This window comes from Otolemur garnettii, unplaced genomic scaffold, assembly GCF_000181295.1.
Source record: "Otolemur garnettii isolate 467f Iridium unplaced genomic scaffold, OtoGar3 scaffold00011, whole genome shotgun sequence".
Lineage (NCBI taxonomy): Eukaryota > Metazoa > Chordata > Mammalia > Primates > Galagidae > Otolemur > Otolemur garnettii.
This window is the reverse complement of record NW_003852406.1, coordinates 11,539,464-11,553,600: the sequence shown is the minus strand read 5'-3', so window position 1 is coordinate 11,553,600 and position 14,137 is coordinate 11,539,464. Positions and strand designations below refer to the sequence as shown.

General features: G+C 46.9%; 1 protein-coding gene across 2 annotated transcripts in view; it reads left to right on the top strand.

Moving 5' to 3' along the window:
- The window catches only part of MYO1E (myosin IE), a 229,500-nt gene that overhangs the window by 203,875 nt on the left and 11,488 nt on the right, over positions 1 to 14,137 (top strand). For both annotated transcript variants that reach the window (XM_003784390.3, XM_023509954.1), the window contains exons 24-26: positions 731 to 888; positions 3,826 to 3,918; positions 8,579 to 8,780. In XM_003784390.3, the coding sequence (XP_003784438.1) occupies positions 731 to 888; positions 3,826 to 3,918; positions 8,579 to 8,780 (453 nt within the window). The remainder of the gene's footprint in view (positions 1 to 730; positions 889 to 3,825; positions 3,919 to 8,578; positions 8,781 to 14,137) is intronic.

Below are 14,137 nucleotides of genomic sequence, written 5' to 3'. Positions count from 1 at the left end.
AGCTTTTCGTCTTAAATCCCCCATCTGTGAAATGGCACTACCCTGCATCGCTCCATACTCACAAGAACAAGGCCAAGATAAAAGGCTTAATGCCGGGCTGAGGGAAACTTACCATAGGAAGCCCTTTAGAATTGTGATTTTCCTCTCTTACAACATGAGAAAACAGAAGTTCTAAAGGCAGAATCCAGAGGGCATGGTGCAGCCACATAGGCTGGGGAGTGTGGGTCACTCTGCCTCGGGTTTGCCTTTTGGTTACTAGCTTTGGTCTCTTTCTGAACCTGGCTGGAGCATGATGGTGGAAGAATGGAACTTAATTCTGAACCACCACGTTCTGTGCTAAGGGGTCTCGGCTGCCTTGCATCTGGCATCTCCCAGTCCTCCACAGATGCAGAACCAGGGGACACAGCTGGAAGCAAGTGACACAGCACCACAGGTGTGGCCTGCGCTGGCCCCTTTCCTCTGTCCCCTGGGGCAGAAGCCACCCGACAGAGTGATGTCGGCATATTAGTGGGGCACCTCCCTCCCCCTGGTTTCTCAGGGTGTTCCCCCAGCAGCAGTGCCCTCCTGGACGCTGTGCCCCCCTCAGGCCCTGCACCCGGCTTAGATTACGTGGCCTTGCCTCAATTGTTCACCTGCTTTGATGCAGCATGGCCCCATAGTCAGGTCTGTGAGCACCACTTTCTCTCTGGTTTGTTCCACTTGTTAATTCCAACAAACGTGCTTTTTGCAGGCTGGAGCTGAAGTTGAAAAAGGAAAACTGGGGTCCCTGGAGTGCAGGGGGTTCCCGGCAAGTGCAGTTCCACCAAGGCTTTGGGGACCAGGCTATCCTCAAGCCCAGTAACAAAGTGCTGCAGGTCAGCATCGGACCCGGGCTGCCCAAGAACTCCCGTAAGTGTTCCCTAGGCCACTGGCGGAGCTACCGCCCCCACCACCCTTCTGCCTGAGCGCTGAGAACTTGTGCACAGATCTGGGGGCTGAAAATCAGTACATGGCTGCACTCTGGGGCTTGGGAATGGAACCTTCCAACTAAAGCCACATCAAGGAAAATGTACAGGTTAAAACTTTCTGAATGATTTAGTACTTATGTCCAGGACACTTGGCATTGCAACATTAATTGTGTTTAAAACAAATCAAAGTTGTTGGTTTCAAATTTCCCAGCCCTTTCTAGTCAGATCTTGTCCACAATATAAACATTATCCTCTATGCCAGTTTTACTGACCACATTTGCCAACTCTCTGCATGGTTTCACTCTGTCACTGTGAATCAATCTGAGACCTCTGCCTTCCCTTTAGAGAGCTTCATTAGATGACACACACCCACCATGCACACAGTGTGCCCCAAACCGCGGTCTGACTCCATCCCTGGTCTTGTATTCTTTTTCTGTTTATAATTGATGCTTACATACTTACAGAGTATGTGCTAAGTATTCACATAATGTAAGTAAGTCTCTAAAATTTAGCCCATGCATATGATGAATGAAGAGTTAGCCACACATAGAAGAGGCCTTTCTCAAATCCATCCACAGAGGTACAGGTCAGCATGTACCTGAACAGTAATATAATACTCAGAAATGCTATCACACCTTTATGTTCGTGTAGCCACTCAGAAGGTGTTGGTGTGTGTCTGCACGTGAGTTGGTACTCACTTGCAGAAAACAGAAAGCACATTTAAGTGGGATTATTATTTTGGGGGGGGGGGAGGCTCTGTTGTCCAGGCTGGAGTGCAGTGGCAGCGTCATACATCACTGCAGATGCCAACTGTTGGGCTAAAGCACTCCCCCTGCCTCAGCATCCTGAGTAGCTGGGACTACAGGTGCCCACCACCTTGCGCAGCTAATTTTTCTATTTCTTTTTTTTTTTTTAATGGGACAGAGTCAAGCTTCACCCTGGGTAGAGTGCTGTGGCATCACAGCTCACAGCAACCTCCAACTCTTGGGCTTAAGCGATTCTCTTGCCTCAGCCTCCCAAGCTGGGATTACAGGCGCCCACCACAACGTCTACCTTTTTTTTTTTTTGGTTGTAGTTGTCACCATTGTTTGGTGGCCCAGGCTGGATTTGAACCCGCCACCTCCAGTGTATGTGGCTGGCACCTTAGCTGCTTGAGCTACAGGTGCTGCCTAATTTTTCTATTTTTAACAGAGACAGAGTCTCTTGCTCTTACTCAGGCTGGTCTCGAATGCCTGAGCTCAAGGGCTCCTCCCTCCTCAGCATCCCAAGTTGCTAGGAGTAGAGGCATGAGCCACCGTGCCCAGCCATAGAAAGAATTGAAGGGGCGTTTAAGTAAAAGGATGTGGGCAAGGTTAAGGGAACAAAGTGGGAACCCTGGGAAAGGAACAGCAGGAAACCAGTATTGCCTTTCAGGCTGGAGCAACAGAGGAAGGGAAGAACTGCAGGCACAGACAGGCAGACTCACCCCCACCTCTCTCTTTTCTGGCACTCCAGTTGCCTACCAGTGCCTCCCATTGGCCAGACCCCAATAGAGAGCAGAGGCCTGGCAGCCCACCAGGCTCAGACCCTAGCACAGAGCTGGACAGACCAGGAAAACCAGCGGGGAGTGTGTGAACAATTGCTACAGGTCCCTGGGGGAGCATTGCCAGTAGGCTGTGTGAGGAGGTCTTTCTTGGGATAAGGAGAGCTGGGTAGTGAAGCCCCTACCAGGTCACCTCTCACTGCCCAGCCGACCTGGTGGGTTTGCCCAGCACCCAGGATCTGGACCTGCAGCCCCTTTGCTGTGTCCACACAGGCCTTGCACTTGTCCTCTCTTTGCAGGAAATCCCCTCCGCACCCCTCTTCCGGCTAGTTAACCCTTCCTCCTCCCTGGCCCAGTTGAGACCATATTTATTGTTTTCCTTCCCAACACAGACGTCACTGCAGAGATCTCATCTGGCCACCCACGGCCTTGCTGTCCAGCCCTAACTCTGACCCACAGTGACGGTCCATTTGTCACCTGCTTCTTTCTAATCCCTTCCTGTCTGTGTCCCAGGTACAAGTTTGCTTCTCCCAATTGTGTTTCTGTGTTTAATTGGAAGACTGCAGACCACAACCTCCTGCTCCAAAGGTTCCTAACACAGCAGAGATGCAGGCAGTGCTGGGACGCGCTTTGTGCTGGTTCCCGATGGTGCACAGTGTTCTTCTGTCCTTCTGCTCAACGTTCCCCTGCTCAGCTGCTTTGCAGTGTTTAGAACATAAGTAGAGGCTCAGCGCCTATAGCTCAACCGGCTAAGGCGCCAGCCACGTACACCTAAGGTGGCAGGTTCAAATCCCCAGCCCAGACCTGCCAAAACAACAATGACGGCTGCAACGAAAAAATCGCCGGGCGTTGTGGCGGGCGCCTGTGGTCCCAGCTACTTGGGAGGTGGAGGCAGGAGACTCGCTTGAGCCCAGGAGTTGGAGGTTACTATGAGCTGTAATGCCATGGCACTCTACCCAGGGGGACAGCTTGAGGCTCTGTCTCAAAAAAATAAATAAATAAATAAATAAAATTAAATTAAATTAAATTTAAAAAAAAAAAAAAAAAGAACATAAGTAGAAACATTGAAATGTTCCATCTGTCTCTTTTCAAAGTCTACGAAAATAGAAACACCTTTGTAAGATTATGGAGACTTTTTGGAAAAGTCACCTGTGTAAACATATCCTTCAGCTCCTCCCCCACGCCCAGCAGAGAATACCCACCATCATGGTACCATCCCTTCACTACAGCCAGTCTCCAGCAATTCACCTGGAACCTGGACTCCAGACTTCTTCATCTGCAGAGAACCATCAGGAGCCATAAAGCCAGAAATTAAGTGGTACTTACTTTAACTTTATCTTCGTTTGCTTATTTCAGGCCCTACCAGAAGGAACGCCTCCCAAAACAGAGGGTATTCCAGTGGGACTCAAAATGCCAACTACCCAATGAGAGCTGCCCCTCCTCCCCCAGGTAAGCCACAGTCTACCTGGGACCACTAAATCTACACTCTAACTGATAAAATATGTTTGTGAAGAAACCCATCACTCATCAGTGAACACAGCTCAATTAGCCATGGGCCACTTCAGGGCCAGATGTACTTCTGTCCACACAATGGTCCTACTTGTGACACCAAAACTCAGAAAACTGAGTTGTTGCAACAACAGACCAGTTTGAGTTAACAATCTGGACTTCACTGCAGGCTTTCTACCCATCAGTAACAGAGAAGGGGGTTCCTTTTCTTTGACAACCAAGTGTTGTCAGCTTTTCAGATGCAGGATACTGCCTTTCTGGAAATAGGAGTGCAAGTATAACCTCACCCCAACTACCTGGCTCCCACCAAATACACCATGGTGGTCCCTCCTTGTCCTCTGAGGATATGTTATAAGACCCTCAGTGGATGCCAGAAACGCAGAGAATAGCCAACCCTATATGTACTCTTGCAGTTTCAGAGGCTACAGCAAAACTAGCAGAAATTTCTTTTTCCTTCTTCACTATTTTACAAATAGATAACTCATCCTCACTGTAGATCTTAGTAACCTCAGCATACAATTTTTTTTTTTTAAAGACAGAGTCTCACTTTGTTGAGTCATCGCTCACAGCAATGTCAAACTCCTGGGCTCAAGAGATCCTTTTGTCTCAGCCTCTCAAGTAGCTGAGACTCCAGGCTCTATCGCAACGCCAGCTAGTTTTTCTATTTTTAGTAGATAGAGGTCTCACTCTTGCTCAGGCTGGTCTTGAACTCCTAAGCTCAAGCAATTCACCTGTCTTGGCCTCCCAGAGTGGTAGGATTACAGGTGTGAGCCACTGCACCTGACCTTACTCAGCATACAATTTTGTTCTTTCCTTATTAAGTAGAGAACTTTTACCTTTTCACTTAAAGGAAGCACTTGACAGCTTCTCTTTGGCATATCCAAATTGCTGGCATCACTGCTCTTGCACTTCGGAGCCATTATGCAGTAAAATGAGGGTGACTTGAACATGAATACTGTGATACCATAACAGTGGATTTGATGACCAAGCTGCCTACAGAGTGACTAATGGGCAGGGAGTGTCTACACAGGAGTATGCTGGACAAAGGAGTGATTCATGTCCTGGCTGGGACAGAGCTGGACAGCACACAATTTAAGTCATAGGAAATTGTTTATTTCTGGAATTTTCCACTTAATACTTTTGGACTGCAGTTGACTACAGGTAACTGGAATGGTAGACACTATGGACAGGGGGCTACTGTATAGTATTTTGCAACCACTTCATAGCTTAATGAGTGAATAGAAAAAAATTCATTCTTAGGTAAGATCCAAGAGTTCTGCTCCAAAAGATATAGTAAATCCCAGAGAATCATAAAATTCTTTTTTTTTTTTTAATGAGAGCCTTACTCTGTTGCCCAGGCTAGAGTGCCATGGTGTCATAGCTCATAGCAACCTCAAATTCTTGGGCTTAAGTGATCCTCTTGTCTCAGCCTCCTAGAGGGCTGGGGGGCTAGGATCCTGCCACAAGGCCCAGCTGTTTTTAGAGACAGGGTCTCGCTTTTGCTCAGGCTGGTCTCAAACTCCTGATCTCAAGCAATCTACCCACCTCAGCCTCCCAGAGTGCTAGGATTACAGGCATGAGCCACCATGCCTGGCAGAATCACAAAATTCTTATAAATATTACCCTTATATTTCATATTTCTTACTTCTAATAAGAAAAATATCACTTGCAGCTCAATACACTCTACACCTGAATTGAAGACTTTTGCCCCTATAAATCTGGTGGTTGAAGAGCACTTTCAAAATCCACAAAATATTTTCTCCTCACTCACAAAATTCAGTGAAGTAAAAAATTCCTCCCAGAATGTTTGATATTAATCAGTTTAAGATTCTAGATGTGAAAGGGTCATTTTTAACTCAAGTTGCATGACTCAGATCACCCCAGACAAGAGAATCTTTTTTGTACTGTTGTCCAAGATAAGGAAGAATAAAAAGCATTTCTTTAGGCTCAGCGCCCATAGCTCAGTGAGTAGGGTGCTGGCCACACACACCAAGGCTGGCAAGTTTGAGCCCTGCCTGGGCATGCTAAACAACAATGACAACTGCAGCAAAAAATAGCCTGGCATTGTGGCAGGCACCTGTAGTCCCAGCTACTTGGGAGGCTGAGGCAAGAGAATCGCTCAAGCCTTAGAGTTTGAAGGTTGCTGTGAGCTGTGATGCTAAAGCATTCTACAGAGGGCAACATAGTAAAACTCAGTCTCAAAAAAAAAGGTATTTCTTTAGTCTCCTGCTTTGGGATTCCACAGCTGTATGCTGAAATATGAACATTTGTACCTTAGCAGTGAGAAACAAATTCTCGCTTCTTTTAGAGTCCCCATCCTACCTTGGCTTAGCTGTCTCTCCTCCCCTCTTTCTTTTTTTTTCTTTTTTTTTTGGCAGTTTTTGGCCAGGGCTGGGTTTGAACCCGCCACCTCTGGCATATGGGGCCGGCACCCTATTCCTTTGAGCCACAGGCGCCACCCTCCCCTCTTTCTTTATTCTTGAAGAAAGTCCAAGTACAAAGGAACCTCAGAAAAGCACTGTAGTATTATATTACTGCTTATGTGCTGGCCCCCAGTGTGGAATTTTGGCCAGGACAACCTGGAATGCTCATTGGGCCCGGCCAGGTTGGCCAAAGTATCCTCAGCTGAAATCAGGCCACAAGGTATCTGACCTTGAGCCTGGCTCCCAAGCTGTCTAATAGTTTCCCCATCAGTCAAATGAGGCAATTGGATTGGGATCCACTAATTAGACCAGCACTTATCAAACTATCTGTGCTGAAAGACCAGGGATTTTTGTTTTTAGAGTTTTTTTTTAATTCCCAGTCTTCTTACAAGCCATGCTTTTGTAAAATCTAATAAAAATGACTTAGTAGAAAAGTGGAATGTTTAAAGCATACAAAATATAAGCCAGAATTTCTTGGTGTTAGATTGAACAGACGTGAAATATCTGTTAAACTGCTGTGAACACTTCTAAATGCTCACTCTTAATTCTGAACTCTTCTTGGGCTACTGAGTCTCGGACAGCATGTGGCATGGCCTGTCCGGGGACCCCACTATGAGTATCACTGCCCCAGGGCATGTTCTGCTCTGAGATGCTTCCTACTTTCATTGGTTCCCTGGGCTGCAGGTAGAGTCTTACTCCCCTTCCCTGGCCCAGACACTGTGGGAAGCCCATACAATCCCACTCACCAGGGAAAACCGGGTCAAATGATGAGCCAGGCTGTCTACCCTAAATGTCTAGATGTGATGTGGCCTGAGTGGCTCGTGGGAGGAAATTGCTGGATGAGGAGCCACCCTCTTGAAAGCTCCACCCCAGAAAATTGTGGTTCAAAGTAGAAACTCCACCTATTTTTTTGTTTGTTTGTTTTTGAGACAGTCTCAAGCTCACCCTGGGTAGAGTGCTGTGGTGTCACAGCTCACAGCAACCTTAAACTCTTGGGTGTAACTGATTCTCCTGCCCCAGGCTCCCAAGTGGCTGGGACTACAGGCACCTACCACAACGCCCAGCTATTTTTTTGTTGCAGTTGTCATTGTTTTAGCTGGCCCAGGCTGGGTTCGAACCCGCTAACCTCGGTGCATGTGGCCAGTGCCAGAACCACTGTGCTACGGGTGCCAAGCCAACTCCACCTATTATTATTGGAGAGGAAAAAAGGTAGAAGTGGGCTCCTTATTCTTTTATGAAAAAATTGACACTAGAAAATCAAATATCTTGCTCAAGGTCCAGGCAGCTATTAGAGGGAGAGCCAGAACTGAACCTCTGGTAGAGTCTGGCTCCTCTTAGAAACTAAGGGTCATCCCCCAGGACCAGGGAGTTCTAATGTGGTTGGAAGAGGTTTATTGGTGCAGCTCACCAGAGTGGGCCTTGGAGAGACTCGTCCTTCTTGTCCACTCTGCCCAAATCTGTCAGTGGAAGAAGAGATAACAGCCTCTTCGTGCAGAGCCTGGGATGACAATTAATGCCCCTTTCAGCCAAGACCCATGTTTTGGAGCCCATCACCATGGTCCATTACTCACCAGCTAATGGGGTCTTGACTAGAAATTGCCATTTGACCAAGACCTTACTGCACCTGACTGATTCAGCTGGGAGGCCACATTACCCTCGCCTGGGTGGTGCACTCCCTCCTCCCCACCCGGCAAGCTCCTACCAACGGCACCCAGACTGACCCCTTGAAAATGGATGTCCAACTATTTAAACAGCTGCCTTCCAGCCCTCATAATTTTTCTTAGACCCCAGAATATGTCTGCCGAGTAGGTACAAGCTTACTTTCCCTTGACTATGGGCTTTGAAACCCTGAACATCTGGGGATTCTAGTGTCAAATGCAGTGAGCACAAGCTATGTCTGGGCCCTTTCTGTGCGGCTTACCTTGTGTTAGCTCTGTTCACTGTACACCCTAAATGTAGACAATTTTATTTGTCACTTGTACCTCGCTAAAGCTGGGGGTGGGGTGCAGACCCTCACAGTATATTAGCAGTAATGCCTTGCATTTTTTCCATATGGGGAAACTGAGGCTCAGGTAAGTTAAGTAACTTGCCCTTGCCTAAGAGATGGAAGAAACCGGGAGAGGCTTTTGGAAAAGATCAAAATTTTAAACTTTGTTGTCTTTTCTTTTCCTCTCTAGGATACCATCAGAATGGAGTGATCAAAAACCAGTTTGTGCCACAGCCTCATGCTCCTGGAAACCAGAGGTCCAACCAGAGAAGCCTGTACACCTCCATGGTTCGCCCACCCTTGCCACGACAACAGTCCACTGGTTCGGACCGAGTGTCACAGACACCAGAGAGCCTGGATTTCCTCAAGGTCCCTGACCAGGGAGCTGCGGGGTAAGATTCCCACATCCTATGAGTGCAGCTGACAAGCTCCATCGTCATCAGTAATACCAGGGGGTCAGGGATGTCTTTGGGCTGTGGGTGCATGGTTCTGAAGTTCAGTTTGCCACCCAAATGCTGCAATCCAGAGCCCAGGGCTGTGGTGCCTTGGCTGGCATTTCTGAACGTGCAGCCCAGTTGATAGCCCGACTCATTTCATCCCCTGGAGAGAGCTTGTTTTGGAAACATCAGAAGAGGGATCCCCTTCAGCTCGGGGTCTCGAGTACTCTGTGACATTTTTGACTCTCTGAGCAGCTCCCCACATAGTTGAGATAGGATGGGGATTTTGATTTAGGGCTGTTTGTGCCTTGAGTCACATAAACACAACAGCTCAGTCTTTAGCAACCTTAAGAATAACAGCCCAGGCTCAGTGCCCTTAGCTCAGTGGTTATGGTGCCAGCCACATGCATCGAGGCTGGCAGGTTCGAGCTCAGGGCAGCTAAACAACAATGACAACTACAACAAAAAATAGCCGGGCATTGCGGCAGGCACCCATAGTCCCAGCTACTCGGGAGGCTGCAAGTTTGAGCCCTGCCTGGGCATGCTAAACAACAATGACAACTACAACAAAAAATAGCCGGGCATTGCGGCAGGCACCCATAGTCCCAGCTACTCGGGAGGCTGAGACAAGAGGATTATTTGAGCCCAAGAGTTGGAGGTTGCTGTGAGCTGTGATGCCATGGCACTCTACCGAGGGCAACATAGTGAGACTCTGTCTCAAAAAAGAAAGAAAAGAATAACCCCCCAGCCAGGGGGGTTATGGTGGCTTCCACCTATAATCCTAGCACTCTGGGAGGCCAAGGCAGGTGGATAGGAGTTTGAGACCAGCCTGAGCAAGAGCAAGACCCTGTCTCTACTTAAAATAGAAAAAACTAGCCAGGCATGGTGGCTGGTGCCTATAGTCCCTCCTAGCTACTTGAGGGGCTGAGGTAAGAGGATCTCTAGAACCCAATCGTCAGAGGTTGCTGTGAGCTATGATGCCACGCCACTCTACCGAGCATGACAAAGTGAAATTCTGTCTCAAAAAAAAAAAAAAAAAAGAAAGAAGGAAAGAAAAAGAATAACATCCCAGCATTCTCTGAGGTGTGGATATTTGTTTAAGAACATTAATCTTCACAGCTTTGCAATGAGCGCCTCACTGCCTTTCTATAATAGAAATGAGTATTGGTAAAAAGAACGCAGGCTTTTTAGCCTGAGGGAGTAAAGTGTTCTGGGACTCTGGATACTCAAAGAGCTATCGGTGTGAAAGGGGTTACACAGGTCCTGTGGAGTCCCAGGGATAGAAGTAGGGCCAACTTCTAGACCAGTGAATGCACTCTGCCAGGACGTAGATTTTGGCATTGGTAAAAGAAAGAACATTCTAGCAACACAAAGCTGAGGTGTTCCCAGAAGTACTGGGTGGGAATCACCAGGCAGGAATGTTGATAAAGGAATGTGGTCAAGTGACAGATAAGGGACAGTGAGACAAGGCAGAGAATCCTGCTTCAGCCAGCTCTTAGCTGAGACTGGCCCCCCTGCCAGCCTCTCAGCCTGTTTTCCTTGTCTGTACGCATCAAGTTGGCAGCACTGTCAGGAGGACTAGAAATAATGTGCCCAACACAGCTGGCATGGTACGCGGCGTGTAGGAGGTCATCGGGTAACTTAGCCTGATGGTAATGACCACGATGATGATGAAGATACAGGCCCATCCACTCACTGTGCTTGGTCTGGTGACTTGTAAGGAATCTTTCAACGCTGAGGGCTCCTCAGTGGGGAAGCAGTCGACCTGCTGACCTGGGAACAGGGCACTCCAACACGCTCTGTCCCCTGGTTCCCTCCTGTCCCTCCTGTCCCCTGTCCCCTTGCTCCTCCCTCAAGCCTGCTTCCATTTTCCATTCTGTCTAGTCTGTAGCACAGTGAAGAAGTTTCGAATGCAGATGAGGAGCCTTGTGTACAAAACAGACCCGTTCTCAGAGAGAAGCAGCAGCTCCTTCCTCCCAGTGGGCAGCCACGCGCTCACCTCCACGCCCCGTTGTTACATGTTTGTCCTGCCTTAGCAACTTCCTTCTACAGATCCCAAATCCCAAGAAGGAGCTTGACTGTGTTCTCTCCTTGCATCCCTTTTCCCCTGGAAAGTCTTACCTCCGTCTTTCATCTGGGCTACAGATAGGAAAGCACCTGAGTTTTACTATTCAGACGGCTATGGAGAGCTCCATCAGGCCTCTCTCCCTCTCCCCTTCCTCTTTCCCCAGCTCTGTGTACAGGACTATATTCTGCTGGTTTCTAATAACTGTGGTCACCAGAGGGGCTTGGTCTAAAGCAGTGGTTCTCAAACCATAGTGTATAGCAGAATTTCCCAGAGGGCTTGCTGGTCCATGTCCAGAGATTCTGATTCAGTAAGTCTGGGGTCAGGCCCCAGAATTTACAGCCTCTACCAAGTACCCAGGTAATGCTGATGCTACTGTTCTCAGGACCACATTTTGAAAAACACTGGTTGAAAGGCACCAGTTGCCTAATTGATAAAGCCAGGGCAGATTCCGTGGGAAGGTGGCCTGGAAGGATGCTGTTAAGGCAACAGTACTTTCCCTCTGTAACCCAGACTGACGCTATTCAGATCAATGAGCATCCCGAAAATAATCACCGTTCCTCCCGGGCCCAGTTTGATGTCCCAAAGCAGGCAGGAGATTAAAAGCCATCAACAAAATGCATCAGATCTCTTAGTTCTGTCTGCTAGCTTCCTACATGCTTTGGTTTTGGCAAGCCAAAGCATCTTTCCAGCCTACTTTGTGAGCTACAGACTTGCACATCAGCCAGCTGGGAGCATCTGTCAGCCAAAAGTAGGTAATTTAGGAACATTTTGTCTTAACTAAGGCTGCTCCCTTGCAGCCCTCAGCATTTGGTACCCTGTTTGAGTCTTACTGCATCCCAAGACCAGGTATGCCTGATGCTGTCTTAAGAGAGTGGCTGTGACTACATGGGCAGGACAGCTTCATCTCCATCTACGAAGCAGTAAGATTTCCTGTCTGTTGTATGTAAAATGTTATTAGGAGGCACACTAGGTCCAGTAAATATAAGAATTAGCCTTTTCTTTATACAATTAAATTTGCTGTGCAGACATCCCTTAAGGAAAGATAAACCAGTGTAACCTGGTTTCTTGTACCCTCAATGAATCCCAAAATAAAAAGTGAATAAAGCAAAAAAAAAATTATAGGAAAAGGCAAAGAATAGCTAAAGCAAAAAGAAGAATAAAGTGAAATGAATTGGGGAAATAAAAAAAGATGTCCTGGTCAAAGGCTGAGTATTTATTTTCTAAGGCAGAGAAAAGTGAAAATTAAAAGTTTCTTATGTGGCTGGAGATCTTATCCAGGGCACTTCAGGAACCTCTTGGTTCCCTAAATTTAACGGCTTCTCGTCTTTGCCAAGAAAACGCGAATTGCATTTATTCCATAGGAGGCTTTTGGAGCATACAGAGAATTTTGGAATCTCCAGCTTGTACTTTTCCATAAACATGAAGATTCCTCCATAACAACAAAGATCCTTGCATGTACCAATCTGGAAAAACGAGATTACCATGGTCTTCCTTTCCTGGGCTTTCACATTCAGGGTTTATCTTCCTTTTCCCTCTTACCCCTCGATGTACTTTTTCTTTGCAGACATAATTAGCAAAGAAAAGTGGATCATGTAATATGGATAAAATCAAATGATGTGATTAGCACCTCAGGTTAATTCAGAAAGTCTTTATCAGTTTATTTTAGACTCAGTTATTTTTCAATAGAGCATGATAGCTTCACTAAATTAATTATCACCCCAACTGGATTCTTCACCCCTGGGTTGCAATTTTTGTGCACATGGAAGCTATTGTTGTCGTCATCAGTATTGTCATCGTCCTAGAAAGATCCATGCAGGGGGAATCATTATCTTGTAGTCCCTTAGTGTTTTTTTTTGTTTTTTGGGGTTTTCTTAGAGACAGAGTCTCACTTTGTCGCCCTCAGTAGAGTGCTGTGGCATCACAGCTCACAGCAACCTCCAGTTCTTGGGCTTAGGCGATTCTCTTACCTCAGCCTCCCGAGTAGCTGGGACTACAGGCGCCCACCACAACACCCGGCTACTTTTTTGTTGCAGTTTGGCCGGGGCTGGATTCAAACCCGCCATCCTCAGTATATGGGGCCGGCACCCTACTCACTGAGCCACAAGCACCACCCCTTTAGCATAGTTTTTGAAAAGTCTGATTCAGGTTAGAAATCCTTCCCTATTCTCAAGGACAGGTTGAAAAAGAATCATATAAACACTTCATCCATCCACCTCTGCTCTGACCTCATAGGAACACTTGATTTGCCAATCAAATGTGAAGTGTGGTTTGCCCTCCTGTAACTGAAATGTACACCATCTACCTGCAGTTCATGATTGGAAGCATGAAAACCCTGAATGGAAATAGCTATCGCCCTTTTTAATCTTGTGGTCCATTTCATGGGAGGACAATGTCAGGAAATTTCAAGATATTCCAGGGATTAATCCAACTGGAAGTTGGGGAAACAGAAAACTATCGCAAATGCTCAGTGGTAGGGCTTCTGGCCACGCCACAACAGAGAGGTCGATAGGAAAACTTAAATGCTCCTTGTGTGTCTCTTGTCAAGATTCTCCTGATGGAGTCATATTTTCAAGGGGCTCAAAATTTCCAGCAAGTGTCCAACGGCAATATTTCTCAACTCATAGTCTACAGGAACAGCAGCCATATCCTGGCCCAGGCAGACATGGAGCTTAGGAATTCCTGGCATCCATCTCCACATTTCCAGTAATGTTTATAGATTCAACCTTTTGGAACAGAACATATTTTTTAAGAGCCAATGAAATAAAATACCATTATTTTCTTTCTTGGAATTTCAAGACATAAATTTCACATCTGCAGAACAAAGAGGTGATATTTGAAAGTTTAATCCCAGCTCTCCCAGGCATGGCCTAGGCACACCTATGTGGGAGCTATAGAAAAGTTCACAAAGGGGACTAGCAGTTACAACAGCGGGATAATTACAAGTGAGCCCCAGTTCCTTCGTTCATTGTGTTTTGTTTAATTCATCAAATACTTACAGAGCCTTGGGCCTTCTCTGAGCTACCACATGCTTGTCACGTAATCTTTCTACACCCTGGTGTCCTCACCTGTATAATAAGGGTAATAATAATACAATGATTCTTTTTAAGAGATGAGGTCTCACTGTGTTGCACATGTGGACTCAAACTCCTGGGCTCAAGTGATCCTGCCACCTCAGCATACCAAGTAGCTGGGACTGGGACTACAGGTGTGGCCCACTTTGCCTGGCAACGTAGTTTTTTTTTTT